The 23,618-nt window shown below is 44.4% G+C and overlaps 1 protein-coding gene across 1 annotated transcript in view; it reads left to right on the forward strand.

Moving 5' to 3' along the window:
- dnah7 (dynein, axonemal, heavy chain 7) overlaps window positions 1-23,618 on the forward strand; it is a 438,937-nt gene that overhangs the window by 405,297 nt on the left and 10,022 nt on the right. The window contains exons 61-62 of the mRNA XM_080198799.1: window positions 634-786; window positions 9,461-9,638. Of these exons, the coding sequence (XP_080054925.1) occupies window positions 634-786; window positions 9,461-9,638 (331 nt within the window). The remainder of the gene's footprint in view (window positions 1-633; window positions 787-9,460; window positions 9,639-23,618) is intronic.

The raw sequence follows: 23,618 nt of genomic DNA on the forward strand, positions 1-23,618 counted from the left end.
AAGATTATTATGGATAACTGAATCAAGGTGGATCAATAGAGTTAAGATTCAGATCAGCCATTATCTAACTGAATGATGGAGCAGGTCTGAGGAATTGAATGCCCTATGTTCCTGCTTTATTATTTACAATGAATAGAAACTTTACTCGACTATCTCCAAAATAAATAGGAGCAGGAGCAGCCCATATGGCCCTTCGTACCTTTCCTGCCAGTCAATAAGATCGTGGTTGAGATACTGCCTCAACTTTGCTTTCCCACCTGCTCCCCATGTCCCGATTCCCTGGGAGATATAAAATCTATCAAAATCTACCCTGAGTATACTTAACAGTGGAGCATTTAAAACCCTGTGAGGTAGAGAATTTCAATGATTCACAATCCTCTGAGTGAAGAAATGTTTCCGTATTTCAGTCTTAAATGATCAACTGTTTATTTTGAGGCTGAGCCTCAGTGTTCGAGATTCCCTAACCAGGGAAAACAACTTTTCAATGTGTCAATCTGCTTTAGAATCTTGTCTTTTCCAATGAGATCAGCTCTCATTCTTCTAAACCCCAGAGACTAAGTGCTGTCTTCTTTTCTGTTGAACGTAGGTGAAAAATCTCATTAATTTGACATTTTATATATGGCATTTTGTTAGGGATTAGTGGTGATGTCTGCTGAACTGGAAGAGGTGGTGAAGAGCATGCTGACAGGAAAAATTCCAGGAATGTGGATGAGTAAATCGTACCCTAGTCTCAAACCACTTGGCAGCTACATGCATGACTTCTTAGACAGACTGAGATTCTTACAGGTGAGTGCTTTTGCTCTCTAACGACTTGTATTTTAGCAATCTGCCATTCATTACCCAATCTCTTGTGATACTAATCATTTCAAAATTAACATCACAATAAAAAATTATTAGCTTTTATTGGCTTACATTTAGATAATGTAAGAGCATAATCAGTTCATTTCTGCATCTGTTGTGTACAGTAATCTGCTCAGTAATGCATATAATATACAATTGAGGCAGCTCTCACAAGAAAACCACGTGAATCAAGTTGGCATGTTCCAATTTAATTTACATTAGACAGATGGTGCATCATGAATATGAACACACATCCTGTTGATGTCTGTAAGATGAAAGACATGTTGGCCAAATGAAACTCCTCAAAATATAGCTCATTCAAAAGAATTCAAATATGCAAATAAAGACAATGATTGGAAAATACACAAACGAGACAAAAGTTCAGTTCTTTTTCATGGACTCTTTAGTTCATCAGAATTCAGTTATGACTTCATTCCAAGCACTGCTCCAAATAAAGAGTGTTTCCAAAATTTTATACCTATCCGTTACTGCCAAAATAGTTTACTATCATTATGCAAAGCAGCAACCTGCCCTGTCTGTTGCCACATATCCTGAAGGTTCTAAGGAGACTGCTTTCATTTTTGGGAAGGTTCCTATAACTAATTTGAATAGGTCTGGAGGAACCTACAGGTAATTTGGGATAAACTATAAAGCTAACACTGATATACAGGGTTATGCAAGGCCCTGACAAACTAAGACTTGGGCATCCAAGGCCCAGCTATGTTCATCTGCTCATCAGTGACCTTCCCTCTATGATAACATCACAAGGAGAACTGTTTGCTGATGATTGTGCTATATTCAGTTGCATTCATAATGCCTCAGTTATTGAAGCAGTTCATGTTAGTGGCAAATACTGGAAAACATTAAGGCTTGGGCTGAGAAGTGACAAATAACATTTGTGCAACATCGTTGATAGGTAATGACCATTTTAAATAAGAGAGTGCCTGATCACTCCTCTTTAACATCCAATGGCATTATCATCACTGATACACCCACCAGCAGCTTTTGGAGGGATAGAGGGTGTCGGTTTCATCCATTGACCAGAGCTAAACTGGACCAAATAAAGATTGGGTGATTCTCCCATCCCGCCGTGCTAAAATATTAGCACGGTAAACTGGGAGAATCGCGTGTCCACTCATTTGTGGGGTTCGTGCATGCATTCCGTTTTCCAGTGCCAGATATCCAGCGCCATCTGAGTCGTGCTGGAAACTGGCAGGAACACAAGGCTAATACTCTTTAAAATCTTATTTTAATGTGATGAGCAAGCCCGGGACTGAATTCTCTGGGTCCGCTAGCAAATCCCACCTCGTCAGGAGTGTTTCACTAGAGCGTGGTTCAGACTAGCTCCCCACTTCCGGAGAACTAGTGGGACGATCCTGCTGAAGTGAAGGAGGGGCAATCAGGGCCCCTCCGGGGATCGGGTAGTGGCGGGGCAGGGGGGTGGTGCCCCCAGGCATGGGCACATTGTTCAGGGAGCATCTTGGTACTGTCCATTGGGCATCGGGCAGTGCCAAGGGAGGGATCTATTGGTGGTGGAGTCTACTGGGGGCGGAGCCTGGGTGGGCGATCAGTGGGGATGGAGGTATCCCACTGCCACTCTGCCATTGGGATTGATGTGGGCTGGAAGAAGGTCAGTGATTTGGGCAGTCTGGGGGTAGGGGGGGAAATCATCACTGCAGGGATTGTTGCGGGGGGGGGGGGGGGTGGAAGGTTGAAGATCGGGCTGTCCAGAACAGGGGTGGGGGGCCGCAAACAAGTCATGGAGGGCAACACTGTGAGAGTCTGGGACTGGCCAGCGATCGAGCTGGCCAGCAAACTGCAGGCTGACAGTTTGGAACTGTCAGCCTCCAATATGAATAGGCCCCACCCCCTGAGCTTTTAATAACACTCCTGATTGTGATATCCCAGAGTGTGGAGATTCGTATGTGAAGTTGCACTGAAAATGATTTACAACGGTCTTCCTGTGAATTCGACACTTAAAAACGTTTTTGGGAGAATCATGGCCATAATTGCTGTGTCTGCTAGAGCAAGATGCCAGCATTGGACTGGGGTAAACACAGTAAGAAGTCTCACAACACCAGGTTAAAGTTTAAAACTGGTTGGACTTTAACTGGTATTGTGAGACTTCTTACTCTGCTCGAGCAAGTCAGAGGCTGAGTATTCTGCGCTCACCTCCTGACTTCACCAAAGTCTGTTGCATCACCTAGAAGAAACATATCATTTGCTTGTCGAATATAGTTGCAGCAACATGCAAGAACATCCTAAATATCCAACTCCTTCATCACCTGTGTAAGAAGCTGCAATGTGTACCACCTAATGGATAAGACTATTTTGGTAGCATCTTCCAAACCTATAACAGCCACCACCTGGAACTACAAGAGCAGTAGGGATAAAGGGTCACCATCATCTCTACGTTGACTTTAAATACGTCATCCTGACATGGATAGATATCAATAATGCCATTCCTTCGTTGTTACTGGATGAAAATCATGGAATTCCATACAAAATAGTGTTTTGGAAACACCTTCATCATAGGGATCAAGATACAATCTCAAGGATAACTAGTGATGGGTCCACATCCTGAAATTGATAAAGTTAAAATGGGCACTCCAGAAGGCTTAGTCATGACCCTGTGTGTAGACTCAGTAGGAACCTTGGTTTTTGGTAATATATTTCCGCACCTACGTATTGGTAATTTATATATTTTGGTATTAAAGATCTTCATTATATATGCAGTACCAAACAACAGTTGATATATTTAATTTAAAAGTCAGTGAAATATTTGAACCGCAAAATACATTCACAATGGTTTTAGAATGTGGGGGCCACGATTTGTAACTTCTCTAAACTCATTTAGATCAAGATAAAAACAGAAAATGCTGGAAATATTCAGCAGATCTGGCAGCATTTATGAGAGGGAAACAGAGTTAGCATTTCAGATTGTGACCTTTAATCAAAACTCAATTGCCATTCTTATTGTGGTCGGTATGCCGAACCAAAAAATGGCACAGATGAAGTTTTAAAACCTATGTTTAATTTATGAATTGTGGGTGGCTGAAAACTGTCTCACAGCCTGACAATGTTTAAGATGAAAGATTATTCCTAGAATTTTCTTGATGCCAAGAATATAATTTCTCACAGCATTTCACTGCTTTTGATTTTAGAAAGGGTAATTTTATTCTGCAATTCATCTCCTACACTTAAAGCCTGTTTGAATTTTCAGTTGAGGCAATATATACCTCCATATAAAGACAGCAGTAAATCAGCTTCAGGAAGACCTTATCACCAGCTGCTGTGTGCATTACTTTTTGAATTGTAATTTACCTTGTGCATTTTCAATCAAAATTCACTGGGTTTCACCTGTCTGCTGCTGGAATAGTAAACAATTGATATATTCCCTGGCCGAAACTTCACTTTGCAGCGTTATCTGTGCAATTTGTTGATCAGACAGGATAATTCCTGTCTTGTTTTCCTTTCTGCAACTTCACTCCCAAAGTTCATTGTGCACTGTAACTTGGGACAAGAATCAAAGTGAGAAAGTTAACTTACTTGTAGACTGGTATGTTAGTGCTCTAACATTGACTACTATCATTCTCTTCAGTTGACAAGTACGCTAATGGATGGGAACACTTATAGTTATCATCTATTCATTGCCATTGTTTCAATTTCAGGTTTTAATGATGTGCTACTTATAACACAGTTGTGTCCTTGCCAAGCACTACCCATAAAATCTAAACTAATCACTCAACAAAGCAAGATGTTTATATTAAAAGCAGTATCTGCACATATTTAATTTGTACTATATTAGGTAAATAAATTAATTTTTAATCATAGGATAAAACTCAGGTTAGACACCTTTTTTGTTGTTATGGTTATTAATCAATTATTATGATGGTTTTATCATTTATAAGGTTACGATTTTAATTTTGTGAACATTTTGGGTGAATTCTTCCTCTCCAGTGGTGGGATTCGTGGCGTTTTGGGGTGGCAAAAAATAATTTTCACGACATCAGGAAACCAAGTCCAATCTTCCACTCCCAGTGTTCATGGTGGGTTTTTGATTTGCTAATCCTCACTATTGGATGAATGCAACACAATAGCAGGTCTGGCCCAAACGGTTCTTTGCAAAGTGAGAAGCTGCTGTTTGCTATTTGCTGTTGGTTCTAAACAGAATGAGGAAAGAAGAGGGGAGGGGCTTTGCAGGTTAATGGCAGCCAAGTTGTGACTGAAAACCACCATCCTCCTGAGAATAGACCTGCCTACAAAGGGCATATGTAGTTGTTCTTTTCATTGTGATAAGGTCTATCCATAGAATCTCGAGGGCAGTGGAGGAAACCCAAAATAGTGAGTGGGAGGCCCTTCGCATATGGTAGTGTCACCCTTGTCAAAGAGTGATGTATGCTATGTATTAGTAGGAGGATGACCCATCTGTGGTTCCCCATTGAAAGGATGGAGTGCGCACTATCATTAAAACAACTAGCCACAAAAATGAATCCAGGAGACTTCCAAACAGTGCAAGATAATATATTGTTGGGAGTGCAAAAACTGTTTACAGTGATTCAACATCAATGCTGTAGTGCTAATTCATTACTCTTTGATATTCCTTACTCTACTACTTTGTCCAGATGCATTTCTGACGTCCACAGCTGAGATGAAAGCTGCCTACTCACTACCATGTCAGGATGTCTGTGATGGCTTCAGCAGGCACCTTCTGCCGGCCCAAGGCTAAGAGGCCCTCTGATTGCTTTGAGTCTCCTGCTCACAGTTAAGTGCACTGTTTTGGTGCCCGATGGCCCTTGCCTGACGCCTTGAGGAGAAGAGATATCTGGAGGAAGATCAACCTACTGGGTACATTCCTGCAATTCACTAATACTATTTTGGTGGCCTCAAAATAAGGGGGAGCAGATTTAGGACTGAGTTGAGAAGAAACTTGTTCACCCAAACGGTTGTGAATCTGTGGAATTCCCTGCCCAGTGAAGCAGTTGAGACTACCTTGTTGAATGTTTTTTAAGGCAATGATAGATTTTTGAACAGTAAAGGAATTAAAGGTTATAGTGAGCAGGTGGATAAAAGGAGCTGAGTCCAGAAAAAGATTAGCCATGAATCTTACTGAATGGTAGAGCAGGCCCAAGGGGCCAGATGGCCTACTCCTGCTCCTAGTTCTTATGTTCTTATTCCCTCTTAGGTAGTCACTGCAAAAGCTTACAATGACAAGAGCAATGGAGTGCAGTCCAAGTGCATCTCTGGCAGAAACTGGATGCTCTGCTACAGCAGGTTGTCCATGGTGCTCACCATTCTCCCCATCGAGATTTTTATGTGCTTGCATATCAGCTACATTCCCCCACCCCATGAACCACTCCATTGAGGGCTTCTGACATTTCTGCCTGATGTTCTCTTGTGTATCACTGATACTCCACCACCCTGTCTGTGACAGTCTTCAGAAGATCATCTGAGTCAGACTTAGCAAAGCCCCCTTCTTCAGCAGTCTTCTGAGAGCCAAAGACCTTGGCTGTCACTGCCTCCTCCTGCTTTGGTCATGTATCTGTGATGTGACCACCAGGGTTTGAGTCCAAGCCTAAACTAGATAAACAATGCACCAAAGTGTGTGTCCCTGGGCTGATGGAGAGTGGAGATGAATGCTGCGACAGCTGCACAGATGCAAGTCATCCCCTTCCATGGTGTCCTGTGGGCTGGGGCTAAATGCAGGTGTGGAGGCTGGCCTCACCCTCTCCTGCTGGTACCTAGAATGGAGAGAAGAGAGAATGAGTGATTGCCTCAGCTGGCTCAAACTTAGCACTTATTAATTACCTTGGTTTTCTGCATTATCTGGATTATGCATGCTTCCTCACCAGATACTTGGGGAAGGTCAACCTCACTGTTGGCACAGGCATGATCTCAGTTCCCTCTAGCAGCTCAGCAACCTGCTCGAATGTAGTGAGAACCTGAGCTCAGGCATCCTCCCTTTCCATTTTCTCACTCTCCCAAAGACTAAAGCAAGGAGTTACTTTTCAAATTGCGCATTACGAGTCTCAGTGTCAGTGAAGGCCCCTGAAGCAAAGGTGATTGGTCTGTCATTCTGGATGCAGACTGCACCAAGTCTGTGCTAGGAGGTGTCTGGTGATATAAGTACAGATGCTCGAATGTCAAAGTATTGCAGCACTGACTGGGCTGAGAGTCTGTTTGAGTCTATTGAAGACCACTGTTTGGTGCTCTTGCCAGTACCACTGGATATCTTGGTGGAAAAGTTAACAAGAAGGTCCAGTGACCTCAATATAAACAGGATGAACTTAGAAAAATAACTTTTCATTCCAAGGAAACTCTATAAAACGTGCTTGTCAGAAAGAAATCCCACAACACCAGCTTAAAGTCCAAACAGGTTTATTTGTAGCAGAAGCCACAACCTTTTGGGACAGGCTGTCCCTTCATCAGGTGGCTGGGAACTCTGGAAAGCTTGCGGCTTTTGCCACAAATAAACCTGTTTGGACTTTAAGCTGGTGTTGTGGGATTTCTTTCTGTTTTACCCCAGTCCAATGCCGGCATCTCCACATCATAACGTACTTGTCCACAGGGGTGACTATCTGTTTAATAGCCATTGTCTTGCCTGGATCTAGCTTCATGCCTTTCGTTGTTGGTAAATGAATCACAAAGGAAACCTGGTTAACTCTGAACTTGCAGGGTTTAGATCTAGCTGTATGGTCCTGATTCTTTTGAGGATGTGACAAAGACACGCATGGGGGTGACACAGCGGCACAGAGCTTAGTACTGCAGCCTCAGTGCCAGGGACCCAGGTTCAATTGCAGCCTTGACTGTCTGTGAGAAGTTTGCACATTCTTCCCATATCTGCATGGGTTTCCTCCAGGCTCCAGTTTCCTCCCACAGTCCAAAGATGTGCAGGTTAGGTGAGCTGGCCATGCTAAATTGCCCTTTAGTGTCCTACGATGTGTAGATTAGATGGATAAGCTATGGAAAATGTGCAGGATTATAGTGATAGGCAGGGGAGAGGGCCTAGCCATGAGAGTTGGTGTAGACGTGAAGCACCAAATGGCTTTCTTGTCTGTAGGAATTCTGTGATTCTGTTGTACAATCCCAAACCAATGATTTCTCAGCAAAAACAGAAAATGCTGGAAAATCTCAGCAGGTCTGACAGCATCTTTGGGGAGAGAAGAGAGCAAATGTTTTGAGTCTAGATGACTGTTCGTCAGAACTGATTTCAGAGTTGGCCTGCAAAGAGTTGCTCCATCTAATGCTGAAAGATCTCGCTGCTAAGGGAGATCCCCTAGACCACACAAGAAAATGATATTTGCCTTTTGAAGACATGAATGTGGTAAGTTTCAAAGTTTCTCCATCTAATGGGATTTGCCAGAACCCGCATTTCATAACCAGAGTGCTAAAAACCTTAGCATTTGGCATGTCTGCTGTCACCTGTCCCACTGTGTTCACAGGGTGATGAGAACTGAGCAGTGCCTTTTTCAAGTGCACGGAATCAAATCAAATCCTGACTGTGTCATATTTCTCTGCTGTTACCTCCATTGCTGAAATATATTCTATGTCCTTGTCAAGAGGAGTGATGAAATCTAGTATTGTCATCCCATTCAGTCCATTGACTACTTTCTGATGGCTATTGGTGCTCTTCTCAGAGCACAAGCTGTTGGTGGTACCAAATCATTTAGTCTCCAGTAGTACACTACTGGTAGCGTACGAATGACGTCTCAGTTGAAGAGGGTTTTTATGCTATCATTTCTGGGACCTGCTGTTGTGAAGCATGCACCTCTGGACCAAGGTGTCCTGAAAACCTAATAGTGGCCTTACATTCTGGTCAGCTATATGAAACTTGAAACTGCCTGTGTGCAGCGAAGAGTGATTATACCTTCAGTGCAGAAGGTTTGCCTGCCATAGGCATGAGGTTCATCTGGGTATTGAAGTTCGGTGTTGCATATGTGTCTAATTCCTATAACATCCTATAGCAGGATGTGCTATTGAAGTTCACGCATTAGAAATGTTTCAAAATCATTGAATTAATGTGAAGTTCCATTTTTTCCATTATATTCCCGGTGTTTAAAAAGAACTTGGAAAAGTTAAACGTGATTTAATGAGGTGGAACTAAGATATAAATAGCATACTAAGTCATAATCATCACTGAATGACTTCTCTGACCCTGAAAAACTACATTTGTAGTGTGTCACGATTGTCTGCTTAGCCTGCTTGATGGTATTGCTGTTGCTGGGCATTGTGGACTCCCTACGGCAAGCAGCAGAATGAAATCAACATTGGGAAAGTTGAAATCCATCCTCAGAGCTCGTTAGATCTTTTAGAGGTATCTTTTCTTGAAGTCAGGGGCAAACTCCACCATCTGTAGCTGACAGATAATTCCAGTAAGAAGTTTCACAACACCAGGTTAAAGTCCAACAGATTTATTTGGCAGCACTAGCTTTTGGAGCCTCAAACTCCTTCAGGTGAGTGAGGACTTGTGTTCACAAACAGGGCATAATTCCAGGCCAGTGTCATAGTATTCTAAACTTAGATGATATGTAATCCAAGCATAAATTGATTCTCTTGCATGTGAATAAAGACATTTTGTAGATGTATATACTCAATGTGATTGTAATGTCTTTTCTGACAGGATTGGTTTGAAGATGCAGCTCCTCCTGTCTTCTGGTTGTCTGGGTTTTTCTTTACACAAGCTTTCCTGACAGGCGGCCAGCAAAATTATGCCAGAAAATACACAATTCCCATTGACTTGCTCACATTTGACTATGAAGTACTGGAGGACAAGAATTACATGCTTCCCCCAGAAGATGGTAAGAGAACACAGCTTAACAGTAACAGAAAATGCTGGAAAATCTCAGCAAGTCTGACAGCATCTGTGGAGAGAGAATAGAGCCAACGTTTTGAGTCTGGATGATCCTTTGTCAGAGTTCTGGCTCTATTCTGTCTCCATAGATGCTGTCAGACCTGCTGAAATTTTCCAGCATTTTCTGTTTGTTTCAGATTCCAGAATCTGCAGCATTTTGCTTTTAATAACTTGAACAATAATGTGATTTTGCAGTGTTTGGTCTTGAGTGCTACCAAACCATGTTGGACATAAGCCCTATTCATAACTGAGATACTCGTTTCTTGATTAATTTCTCCCCAACATTATATGATTGTAAACCTGTCTGAAATCTGTAAGAATATGTATTACAATCATTTTATTGCTAATACGCTATATTTACTTCACTCAACATGAAGACAACAGCAATCTGTTGCAGTTGCTATACACGGCCACAGTGTATTCATAAACTTGCCTGCTGCAAGTCCACATTCAGCAATCACAGGTGCAATCCCAAGATTTTCCATCAATAAGGATTTTGATCATTTACATTTTATTTATTTAGTCACAGAATATTTGTATCACTGGCTATGCCAGCATTTATTTCCCATCCCTAATTCCCTCTGAGAAGATGTTGGTGAGCTACTGTGCTGAACTGCTGCACTCTGTGTGGTGTAGGTACACCCACAGTGCTGTTATATAACAATTTCCAGGGTAATATAGTTCTAAGTCGAGATGGTATAGAGTATAGAATCCCTATAGTACAGAAGGAGGCCATTTGGCCCATTAAGTCTGTACCAACCATAATCCCACCCAGGCCCTATTTCCACAATCTCACACATTTATCCTACTAGTCCCCTGACACTAGAGTCAATTTAGCATGGCCAGTCAACCCAACCCGCACATCGTTAGACTTTGGGAGGAAACAGAAATGCCCGCAGGAAGCCTCTACAGATGTGAAGAGAATGTGCACACTCCACACAGACAGTGACCTGAGGCCAGAATAGAACCTGGGACCCCGGCGCTGTGAGACAGCAGTGCTAACCAAATGTGTGGCTTGGAGGTGGTATTTTTCCCATGTGTCTGCTGCCCTTGTCCTTCTAAGTGGTAGAGGTGTTAGGTTTGGAAGGTGCTGTTGAAGTAGCTGTGTTAAATTACTGTGGTGCATCTGTGTTTCAGTGGTGGAGGAATTAAATATTTAAGTTGGTGGATGGGGTGCCAATCAAGTGGGCTATTTTGGTATTGAGCTTCTTTGAGTATTGTTGGAGCTGGACTCATCCAGGCAAGTGGAGAGTATTATATCACAAGGGGTTGATTATTCAATTGGCTGGACAGCTGATTTGCGATGCAGACTAGAACATAGAACATAGAAAAACTACAGCACAGAAGGCCCTTCGGCCCACAAGTTGTGCCGAACATATCCCTATCTGCTAGGTTTACCTATAACCCTCTATCTTACTAAGTCCCATGTACTTATCCAAAAGTCTCTTAAAAGACCCTATCGAATCTGTCTCCACCACCACCACCGGCAGCCGATTCCACGCACCCGCCACTCTCTGGGTGAAAAACTTACCCCTGATCCTCTGTACCTACTCCCCAGCACCCTAAACCTGTGTCCTCTTGTGGCAACCATTTCAGCCCTGGGAAAAAGGCTCTGAGAGTCCACTCGATCAATACCTCTCAACATCTTATACACCTCTATCAGGTCACCTCTCATCCTTTGTCTCTCTGAGGAGAAAAGACTGCGCTCTCTCAACCTTTCCTCATAAGGCATGCCATCTAATCCAGGCAACATCCTTATAAATCTCCTCTGCACCCTTTCTATGACTTCCACATCCTTCCTGTAATGAGGCGACCAGAACTGAGCACATTACTCCAAGTGGGGTCTGACCAGGGTCTTATGCAGCCACAGTATTATCCCCCGACTCCTAAACTCAATTCCTTGATTGATGAAGGCCAGTACACCATACGCCTTCTTAACCACATCCTCTACCCGCAAAGCTGATTTGAGAGTCCTATGAACCCGGACCCCAAGATCCTTCTGATCCTCTACACTGCTAAGAGTCTTACCCTTAATATTATATTCCTTCATCCCAATTGACTTGCCAAAGTGAAGCACCACACAGTTGTCCGGGTTGAAGTCCATCTGCCAACTCTCTGCCCAGTCTTGCATCCTATCTATGTCGTGTTACTGACAAAAAATTATTAGGGATAGGATTTATAGTTATTTGGAGAGTAATGAATTGATTGGAGATAGTCAGCATGGTTTTGTGGCGGGTAGGTCATGCCTTACTAACCTTATTGAGTTTTTTGAGAAAGTGACCAAAGAGGTGGATGGGGGTAAGGCAGTGGACGTGGTGTATATGGATTTTAGTAAGGCGTTTGATAAGGTTCACCATGGTAGGCTTCTGCAGAAAATGCAGATGTATGGGATTGGGGGTGATCTAGGGAATTGGATCAGGAATTGGCTAGCGGATAGGAGACAGAGGGTGGTGGTTGATGGTAAATATTCATCATGGAGTTCGGTTACGAGTGGTGTGCCTCAGGGATCTGTTTTGGGGCCACTGCTGTTTGTAATTTTTATTAATGATCTGGACGAGGGTATAGTTGGGTGGATTAGTAAATTTGCTGATGACACCAAAGTCGGAGGTGTGGTAGATAGTGATGAAGGGTGTCATAGTTTGCAGGAAGACTTAGACAGGTTGCAGAGCTGGGCCGAGAGGTGGCGGATGGAGTTTAATGTGGAGAAGTGTGAGGTAATTCACTTTGGTAGGAATAACAGATGTGTCGAGTATAGGGCTAACGGGAGGACTTTGAATAGTGTGGATGAGCAGAGGGATCTAGGTGTATGTGTACATAGATCCCTGAAAGTTGGGAGTCAAGTAGATAAGGTTGTTAAGAAGGCATATGGTGTCTTGGCGTTTATTGGTAGGGGGATTGAATTTAGGAGTCGCAGCGTCATGTTGCAACTGTACACAACTCTGGTGCGGCCGCACTTGGAGTACTGTGTGCAGTTCTGGTCCCCACATTACAGGAAGGATGTGGAGGCTTTGGAAAGGGTGCAGAGGAGGTTTACCAGGATGTTGCCTGGTATGGAGGGGAGGTCCTATGAGGAGAGGCTGAGGGATTTGGGGTTGTTTTCGCTGGAAAGAAGGCGGCTAAGAGGGGATCTTATTGAAACATATAAGATGATTAGAGGTTTAGATAGGGTGGATAGTAATAGCCTTTTTCCTCTGATGGAGAAATCTAGCACGAGGGGGCATGGCTTTAAATTAAGGGGTGGTAGTTATAGGATGGATGTCAGGGGTAGGTTCTTTACCCAGAGGGTGGTGAGGGATTGGAATGCCCTGCCTGCTGCAGTTGTAAATGCGCCTAGTTTGGGGGCGTTTAAGAGATCCGTGGATAGGTTTATGGACGAAAAGGGATTGGTTTAGGTTAGTGGGTCATTGTTTTGTAACTGGTCGGCGCAACATCGTGGGCCGAAGGGCCTGTTCTGCGCTGTAATGTTCTATGTTCTATGTTCTATGTTCTATGTTCTATCCCTCCAAACTATCCACAACACCTCCAACCTTTGTATCATCGGCAAACTTACCAACCCATCCCTCCACTTACTCATCCAGGTCATTTATAAAAATCACAAAGAGCAAGGGTCCCAGAACAGATCCCTGGTACACTCCACTGGTGACCGACCTCCATGCAGAAAAAGACCCGTCTACAACCATTCTCTGCCTTCTGTGGGCAAGCCAGTTCTGAATCCACAAGGCAATGTACCCTTGGATCCCATGTCCCTTCACTTTCTCAATAAGCCTTGCATGAGGGACCTTATTGAAAGCCTTGCTGAAGTCCATATAAACCAAATCTACCACTCTTCCTTCATCAATGTGTTTAGTCACATCTTCAAGAAACTCAACCAGGCGCGTAAGGCATGATCTGCCTTTGACAAAGCCATGCTGACTATCTTTGATCATACTATATCTCTCCAAATATTCATAAATCCTGTCTCTCAGGATCTTCTCCATCAACTTAGCAACCACTGAGGTTAGACCCACTGGTTGATAATTTCCTGGGCTATCTCTTCTCCCTTTCTTAAATAGAGGAACCACATCCGCAATCCTCCGGAACCTTTCCCGTCTCCATCGATGACACACAGATCATCGCCAGAGGCTCTGCAATCTCTTTCCTCGCCTCTCACAGTAACTGGGGGTACATCCCATCTGGTCCTGGCAACTTATCTATCTTGATGCTTTTCAAAAGCTCCAACACATCCTCTTTCTTAATGTCCACACACTCAAGCTTTTCAATCCACCGCAAGCCTGCACTACAACCACCAAGATCCTTTTCCACCGTGAATACTGAAGTAAAGTATTCATTGAGCACCTCTGCTACTTCTACCGGTTCTGTACAAACTTTTCCATTGTCACATTTGATAGGTCCTATTCCTTCACATCTCATCCTTTTGCTCTTCACATACTTGTAGAACGCCTTGGGGTTTTCCTTAGTCTTACCTGCCAAAGCCTTCTCATGACCCCTATGAGTGACGCCAAAAACTCAGGTTAAATTTCTCCTATTGCTTGAGGTTATTCATGAAGGCCCTGCCTTCTCAATTTTGCCCCTTGCTTGAGGTGTGGTGACCCTCAAGCAAGTCAGCTCTCTCTCAAAGGGGAGAGCTGTCTATTGTTAGGCTACCAGATCAGAAACCCCAAGGTACATTATGAAATCAGACTAGACCCCAACAATTTGCTATTTTAGCATTAATATGAGGATATGTTGTTTCACCCTGGCATGATTCTGTCAACAATCTGTGACTGTTTATCAAAACAAATTTTATTTAACAACATAGTTTAACTAAAACAAATTAATTAGGTTAACATTTAAAAATTGAACAGTACTTCAACATGACAATGTACGATTGGGGCGGCACGGCAGCACAGTGGTTAGCACTGCTGCTTCACAGCTCCAGGGACCTGGGTTCAATTCCTGGCTTGGGTCACTGTCTGTATGGAGTTTGCACATTCTTCTCGTGTCTGCGTGGGTTTCCTCCGTGTGCTCCAGTTTCCTCCCACAGTCCAAAGATGTGCGGGTTAGATTGATTGGCCATGCTAAATTTGCCCCTTAGTGCCCTGAGATGTGTAGGTTAGAGGGATTAGCGGGTAAATATGTGGGGATGGGGAATAGGGCCTCGGTGGGATTGTGTTGGTGCAGACTCAATGGGCCAAATGTCCTCTTTCTGCACTGTAGGGTTTCTATGATTTCTATGATTCTTAACTTGTCCCTATGAATTCTGCTTTGAGCATTATTCTTCTTACAGACTTGAAGAGGGGTTTAAAATCAGTTAGCAAAGCATAGGCTTATGTGCTTGTACTTAGGTTGCCAGCCCTGCAGCTCCCAGAAAACTTCCATAGAGAAGCCCTGCAGCCTAATTAGTAACTCACACAAACTCAAGCATGGCCACCTTAATTACATCACAATTACCCTTTCTAAATCAGTGCAGAATAGCATGATTTGGCAATCTTGCGGAAACATATAAGATACTGAAAGGACTCGACAGAGTGAATGCTGAAAGGATGAATCTGGGATGACTTAGTCCCGGGGTGGGGCAGGACCAGGAAATGTTTCCTGCTGCAGAGGATGGTGAAAAACCACATCATATCTTCCAGGCCCAACCATATGAATTATGTACCCAGGGTTTTGTACTGTATTCTGTGGCAGGGGGGTGGGGGTGGGGGTAGGGGGCGCATAATGCCCCAAGACTCATATATGGGTGCCATATTGAAATCCATACATTACTAAATCACCTTTGAAGAAAGAAGATAGACCTTCTGAAAAAGATGAAACACACTTGATGCTGGAAGATGGACCACTTCATGACACTGCATCTGGAAACAGCTACCAGTAAATGCTGCTCCCACCCACTACTGCCTTTGTCCTGTACTCTGGAGGTAGTTCCAGGAATGGTTTAGATGAGTACTGAATTCTGCATGTCACGTTGTTGCAGATGGGTTCTGGACTAGCATGTTTTCCTGCTGACGTTGTGGAGAATTGGGAATGGTGAGAAGATTCCAGTTGGGCTGTCAACTACATCCCATTAGCAGAATGGGTCCTCAGACTTTTGTATCTTTTTTCCGATGGAAGAAGGTGGAAGAGAATACGTCCGGGATGTGTAGGGTCCTTGATTATGCTGGCTGCTTTTCCGAGGCAGCAGGAAGTGTAGACAGTATCAATGGTGGGAGGCTGGCTTGAGTGATGGACTGGGCTTCATTCGTGACCCTTTGTTGTTTATTGTGTCTTAGGCAGAGCAGAAGCCATACCAAACTGTGATGCAACCGGAAAGAATGCTTTCTATGGTGCATCTGTAGACATTGGTGAGAATTGTATGCCAAATTCCCTTAGTCTCCTGAGAAATTAGAGGCACTGGTGAGTTTTCTTAACTATAATATCCATATGGAGGGACCAGGTGATCTGGACACTTAAAAACTTGAAGCTCCCAACCATTTCTACTTCCATCCCTATTGATGTATACAGGGACATATCCTCCACAACGCTTCCTGAAGTCGATGACGATTTCCTTTGTTTTGTTGATATTGAGGGAAAGATTATTGTCATCGCACCAATTCACCAGATTCTCTATCTCTTTCCTGTACTATGTCTTGTCATTGTTTGAGATCCGGCCCACCACAGTGGTGTCATCAGCAAACTTGAAAATTGAATTGGAGGGGAATTTGGTCACACAGTCATAGATGTTTAAGGAGTTTAGTAATGGGCTGAGGACACAGCCTTGTGGAGCACCAGTGTTGAGGATTCCATAGAAGAAGGCTGTTCGGCCCATCAAGTCTGCACCCATCACAATCCCACCCAGGCCCTCCTATTCCCACATATTTACCCTGCTAATCCTCCTGACACTAGGATCAATTTTAACATGGCCAATCAACCTAACCTGCACATCTTTGGACTGTGGGAGGAAACCAGAGCACCTGGAGGAAACCCATGCAGATGTGGGGAGAATGTGCAAACTCCGCACAGGCAGTGACCCGAGGCTGGAATTGAATTTGGCTCCCTGGCGCTATGAGGCAGCAGTACTAACCACTATGCCACTGTGCCATCCCACGGACCAAATTAATCACTGGCAGCTTGGCGTGGACAATGCATTAAGGTTTCAGGAAAAAGGGCATTAGTGGACAGGAAATTAGCATGCTTTGCTACTCCTTGTATGTTTTCACCTTCCCCACGAAATTGCATCATTTCAGCCAACATATTACCACTTTCTTGGGCAGGAATCCTTTGTTTCAAAACCAGTTAATCGGTTCCTGTGTGTGATCACTGTAAATTGGCCTTTGATCACCTCCTGAACCCTGGGGTTTGGCACTTCTGATCAACAACTACTGAAGCAAAGCAGAGACTTAATCTGCTCCACATGGTGGCTGTGGGGCCTTAGTGCTGCATCAAATATTCAAACATACTATCTTATGACAATTCCTTTTCATGTGGTATACCTCAGGTTGCATACACAAAATAATTGCTGGTCTGAGACTTAGCTATAGTTCAGGTTTTAGCTGGAGAACCTTCCTTGGCATCTCTGGCAGGAATTCTGTTTGGCTTTGGCTTGGCAATGCACAGAATTTTAAAACAGCTTTTCCTTAGGAATCTGAAAAGTTCAGATGTGAAAATCACTCTTCACAACAAAGTTAATTGTGAATGGGCAGGTTTAAAAAATATGCAGTAATCCCAGCACATTTTATGAACCAGGTTTGACACTGCACAAGGTTACACTTCCTGAGGTGACATTGTATTGTGTGGGACTATCTGTTCAAGGAATCTGCTTCACTCTGTGACTTCCCATTCTCTAGGAGTGGAATTTTCTGACATTTTTTCAAAGGGGTAAATTTTCTCACTCCAACATTGCTTGAACGCAGCAATCAGTTGGAGAGGGGGCAAATGCTGCATGGGAGGGGTGGCAGTGCTAGTGAGCACCTGCTCACTGCATGAGAGGATGAGGGATCAATGCAGGAAGATGCTGAATGTCACCCTACTCATGTGTCCACCAGCATCCATTAGCATACCTATGATATTTCCACAGTGATCTCAGTCCCAGCTACCTCGTAACACATGCCCTGGCATTCCCCCCATGCCACCTCCTATTTCCCCAGTAGATCATCTTCTCCTTACATCCCTACTCCTACCCACCTACCATGTATGCCAGAGATCCTTACCATTTGACACGAGTCCTGGCTACACTCTCGCCAGCTGTCTCATTGCAGGATAAGCTCAAGGACAAGCTGTTTGAGGAGAGAGCCCTTGAGCTGGCTGTAGAGGTATAGGACCACACCTATGTTGAGGCTGAGGAGGGGAAGAGACAAAAGTGAGAACCCTCAGCATATCCAACTGAAATGCCATCCTCACGTGAGTTCAGTTTCTGCTCTCCCTATGCTCCTGTCATGCCATCTCACTTCCCTTGCAGGTCAATTAATCGATCAGCCGGCCATCCTTTCGCCCTCACAACAGGATGGATCCGAGCAGCTCAGAAGGAAATATCTCAGAGAATAGTACTGAATATACATCATAGCTATTAGCTGCATCCTCTACCAGCATTTTGGTGGGAATAATTAGAAGATAGGCTCTAGGTCATTCATTGGTGAGGACCTCACAGCTGATGATCCACAGCAAATGGAGGCAGGGAAAACCCATGGATCCGGCACTCAGAGATGCTGGAGCCCAAGATGCTGCTGAGCCTCAGTCAGGTGACGTGACCCTGAACTTGGTCAGCCCACAACTGCTGGAGGTATGAAGACAGAGTCATGAGATTCGGGAAGGGATGTCAGCAACCCTCTTTGAACTGAAAGGCTGAATAGAGGAGTCCTTTCAGGACAGTTTGCACCTGAACCAGAGGGGCACCAATATCCTGGGAGGGAAATTTGCTACAGCTCTTCGGAGGGGGGGGGGGTGGGGGGGTGGGGGGAGCGGTTTAAACTAATATGTCAGCTGGATGGGAAAACAAGCTGTAGTCCAGAAGCCAGTGTTGAGTGTAGTGAGGTACTGAGGAGGGTATCAATGTCACAGGAGTGTAGCGGCAGACAGGAAGGTGGGTTGAAGTGTGTCTACTTCAATGCAAGAAGCATCTGGAATAAGGGAGGTGAAATTGGAACGTGGATTGGTACTTGGGACTACGATGTTGTGGTCATTGCAGAGATGTGGTTAGAATAGGGATAGGAATAGCTGTTGGAAGTTCCAGGGTATAGATGTTTCAATAAGAGTAGGGAAGGTGGTAAAAGAGGTGGAGGAATAGCATTGTTAATCAAGGATAGTTTAACGACTGCTGAAAAGCAGTTTGAGGGAGATCTGCCTACTGAGGTAATACGGGCTGAAGTTAGAAATAGGAAAGGATCAGTCACGTTGTTAGGAGTTTTCTATAGGCCCCCAAATAGTAATAGAGATGTGGAGGAAGAAATTGAAAAGCAGATTATGGATAGGTGTGGAGTTCACAGGGTCGTTGTCATGGGTGACTTTAACTTTCCAATTATTGATTGGAACCTTTATAGGTTCCAATGGAGTTCCAGTTCTGATGGAGCAGTTTTTGTACAGTGTGTGCAGAAGGGTTTCCTGACACAATATGTGGATAGGCCGACAAGAAGTGAGGCCACATTGGACTTGGTACTGGGTAATGAACCAGGCCAAGTGTTAGATTTGTTTGTGGGAGAGCACTTTGGAGATAGTGACCACAATTCGGTGTCCTTCATTATTGCAATGGAGAAGGATAGGGTCACATGGCAGGGCAAGGTTTATATTTGGGGCAGGGGTAATTATGATGTGATTAGGCAAGAATTAGGGAGCATAAGATAGGAACAGAAACTGTCAGGGAAAGGCACAAATGAAAAGTGGAGCTTGTTCAGGGAACAAATACTGCGTGACCTTGATAGCTATGTCCCTGTCAGGCAGGGACGAAATGGCCAAGTGAGGGAACTACGGTTTACAAAAGAGGTTGAATCTCTTGTCAAGAGGAAAAAGGGAGCGTATGTAAGGATGAGAAAATAAGGTTCAGTTGGATCACATGAGGGTTACAAGGTAGCTAGGAATGAGTTTAAAAAAAGGGCTTAGTAGAGCTAGGAGGGGGCATGAGAAGTCCTTGGCGGATCGGACCAAGGAAAACCCCAAAGCTTTTTACTCTTATGTGAGAAATAAAAGAATGACCAGGGTGAGAATAGGGCTAGTCAAGGACAGTATTGGGAACTTGTGCATGGAGTCAGAAGAGATAGGTGAGGAGATGAATGAATACTTTTCTTCAGTGTTCACCAAGGAGAGGGGCCATGTTTTTGAGGATGAGAGTGTAATACAGGCTGACAGGCTGCAGGAGATAGATGTTCTGAGGGAAGATGTACTGGCAATTCTGAAAAACCTGAGGGTCGGTAAGTCCCCTGGGCCAGGTGAAATGTATCCTTAGATTCTTTGGGAGGCAAGGGATGAGATTGAAGAGCCTTTGGCTTTGATCCTTGGGTCCTCACTGTCCAGAGGGATAGTGCTAGAGGAATGGAGAGTGGCGAATGTTGTTCCTCTGTTAAGAAAGGAAATAGGAATGACCCTGGTAATTATAGGCTGGTTACTTTTACTTTGGTGGTTGGTAAGTTAATGGAAAAGGTCCTGAGGGATAGGATTTATGACCATTTGGAAAGATGCAGCTTAATCCAGGATAGTCAGCATGAGTTTGTGAAAGGTAAGTCTTGCCTCACAAATTTGATTGAATTCTTTGAGGAAGTAACTAAGTGTGTAGATGAAGGTAGAGCAGTTAATGTCGCATCCATGGATTTTAGTAAGGTGTTTGATAAGGTTCCCCACGGCTGAGTCATGAAGAAAGTAAGGAGGTGTGGGATAGAGGGAAATTTGGCCAATTGGATAACTAACTGGCTATCTCCTAGAAGACAGAGAGTGGTGGTGGATGGAAAATTTTCAGAGTGGAGACCAGTTACCAGCGGTGTACCACAGGGATCAGTGCTGTGTCCTCTGCTATTTGTGATTTTTATCAGTGACTTGGAGGAGGAGGCTGAAGGGTGGGTCAGTCAGTTTGCTGATGACACCAAGATTGGTGGAGTAGTGAGTGAGGAGGAGAGATGTTGTAGGCTGCATTGAGACATTGATAGGATGCAGAGCTGGGCCAAAAATTGGCAGATGGAGTTTAACCCTGATAAGAGTGAGGTGATTCATTTTGGTAGGACAAACTTGAATGCAGATTACAGGATCAACAGCAGGGTTCTGAGGAGTGTGGAGGAACAGAGAGATCTTGGGGTTCATATCCACAGATCTCTGAAGGTTGTCACTCAAGTGGATAGAGCCATGAAGAAGGCCTGTAGCGTGTTAGCATTTATTAACAGAGGGTTAGAGTTTAGGAGCTGTGGGGTTATGCTGCAACTGTACAGGACCTTGGTGAGACCACATTTGGAATATTGTGTGCAGTTCTGGCCACCTCACTATAAGAAGGATTGGAAGCATTGGACAGAGTGCAGAGGAGATTTATCAGGATGCTGCCTGGTTTGAAGGGTAGGTCTTATGAAGAAAGGTTGAGGAAGCTGGGGCTTTTCTCTTTAGAGTGGAGGAGGATGAGAGGCAACTTAATAGAGGTTTATAAGATGATGAGAGGGATTGATAGAGTGGACATTCAGAGACTATTTCCTCAGGTGGATGTAGCTGTTACTAGGGCGTATAACTATAAGGTTCATGGCGGGAGGAATGTCCGAGGTAGGTTCTTTACTCAGAGAGTGGTTGGAATGTGGAATGGACTGCCTGCTGTGATAGTGGAGTCGGACACTTTAGGAACTTTCAAGCAGTTATTTGATAGGCACATGAAGCACACCAGAATGATAGGGAGTGGGATAGCTTGATCTCAGTTTCAGACAAAGCTCAGCACAACATCGAGGGCCGAAGGGCCTGTACTGTGCTGTACTGTTCTATGTTCTATTCTGTTCAAGAAGATAGTGCCATCACTCCGAGGCAACTAGGTCAAAACTGCAAGGGTGGCGTCTGCAGTGGAGACTTTGGTGCAGGCTATGTGGTCCATGGTGGGAGATGTCAGCTCCATGATTTAGGTCATGTACAGCTGAGGTTGTGAGCTACATGATGCAGGCACTTGTGGGAATCCATGAGTGTCAGTGCCAGAGCATAGTGAAGCATCTGCATCTCACTCCAGCTGCCTCTCCATCCTGCAGAGGAGTCCAGCAGCCCCATGCAAGCATAGGGAAATGGATCATCTGGTGCATAGCCAGGGCCTTCCAGCCAGGAGACCCTGGGAGTGTCCAGCCTGTTATGTCCTAACTGCATTAATCATTGTGGGTTTTAACAAAAAGAAAAGTTGTGGGCTAGAATTTTCTGGCCATTCATGCCAATGTAATTCTCCAGTCCCACCAGCAGCATACCCTAGTCCAAGGGTTTCGTGGCAGCGTAAGGTGACATCAGTGGGAAATCCCATTGACAGTGGCAGGACCAGTGAATCCCGTCACTAGTGAACAGCACACCACCTTCCACCACGAGGAAACACACAGCCAGAAGCCTGGGAAATGTTGCCCATCGTTTGCTCATGGTGATTCAAGCAAACAACAACAGATTCATTCTAGGAGCTTTTTGAAAGTAAAACAGAATCTATGCAATACCCTAATGACATCATCGCCATCAAATCATTTTGTCAGTCTTAAAGCAATCTGCAACCACTTAAATATATAACAGCCAATCTGACTCCCCAGTGCGGTGACCAACATACCTGCAAGCCCTGCACACTGAGGAGAGTAACACTATAGCTGGACATTTTCAGCCATTCTCTCCAGCGGGATCTTCCAATCCTGTTGATGGTGAACCCCACCGTGGGTTTCCTAGAAGCGGGGTGTGCATAGAACGGGAAACCCCATTGACAGTGGTGGGATCAGAAGAGCCTGCCACTGGCTAATGGTGGGCTGCAACTGCAAAACATGTTGCAGGGCGCATGCAAAATCCTGCCCGACAACATCCATGCTGCCTGAAAGATTCTAACACTCCATGGTACCTCCACTCAGGTAATCTCAGACCACAGAGCATGGCAGTCAACAGGCCGCCTCATTCTCAGCAGTGGATCCTGGGGAGATATCTAGATGTAGCAGTAGGGTTAGGAACATTGAGAGATTATAGGCACAACAAGGGTAAGGGTGAATTTAGGCAGAAGTAGATATTAACCACCTACGTTACATCTTTTCAGGTATTAGAATTCACCTCATGCACCCATAAAGTGGCACCCTCTCATTTCATTGCAGATGCACAGCCAATGCATAGGTTTAGGCTGGAAGTGTAACACCAGCGCAACCTCGTCTCCTCTGAAAGGATAGCAGCTCAATAGGTATTCCCCTTTCCCACTGTAACAAGACAATCATGCTGGTCATGGGCACCACCAACACCCACCCCATCCAACCCAGGCTAATGCATAGGCCTTTCATGTGTGGAAACATTCTTTCAGCATGAGGAAACCATTGACTGAAAGCTTGTGCGAGTGTCCACTAATCCATAGGTGCAGCCCCACACCGGCAGGAGTAACCTTGGAGGAGGCAGTATCAGCAGAGATATGCCATTCAGCAACTGTTCACTCACAGATCACCCTGTTCAGTGGCAGGCTGCACTCAGGTTTCTGTCAGGTAGGATAGAAGTTTCACAACACCAGGTTAAAGTCAACAAGTTTATTTGGTAAAGGCGCAACCCCTTCATCCGAAAGTTTGTGCTACCAAATGAACCTATTGGACTTCTTACTGTGCCCACCCGAGTCCAATACCAGCATCTCCACATAATGTCAGGCAGGACTCAGATATTCACAAGATATATAAGGAGCATTGCTCTTTCCTCACTGCAAGGCACCATCATCATTCTCTTGTATCAGCTGGCCTTTGGATTTCGCACACCCTGCCCATGAAAAGTACAATCAGTGATGAGATCCTCTGGCAGCACACAGTAAGAAGGTCTCATACCCCATGGG

Source organism: Carcharhinus amblyrhynchos, chromosome 11 (genome assembly GCF_965287045.1).
Source record: "Carcharhinus amblyrhynchos chromosome 11, sCarAmb.v2.hapA, whole genome shotgun sequence".
Taxonomy (NCBI): domain Eukaryota; kingdom Metazoa; phylum Chordata; class Chondrichthyes; order Carcharhiniformes; family Carcharhinidae; genus Carcharhinus; species Carcharhinus amblyrhynchos.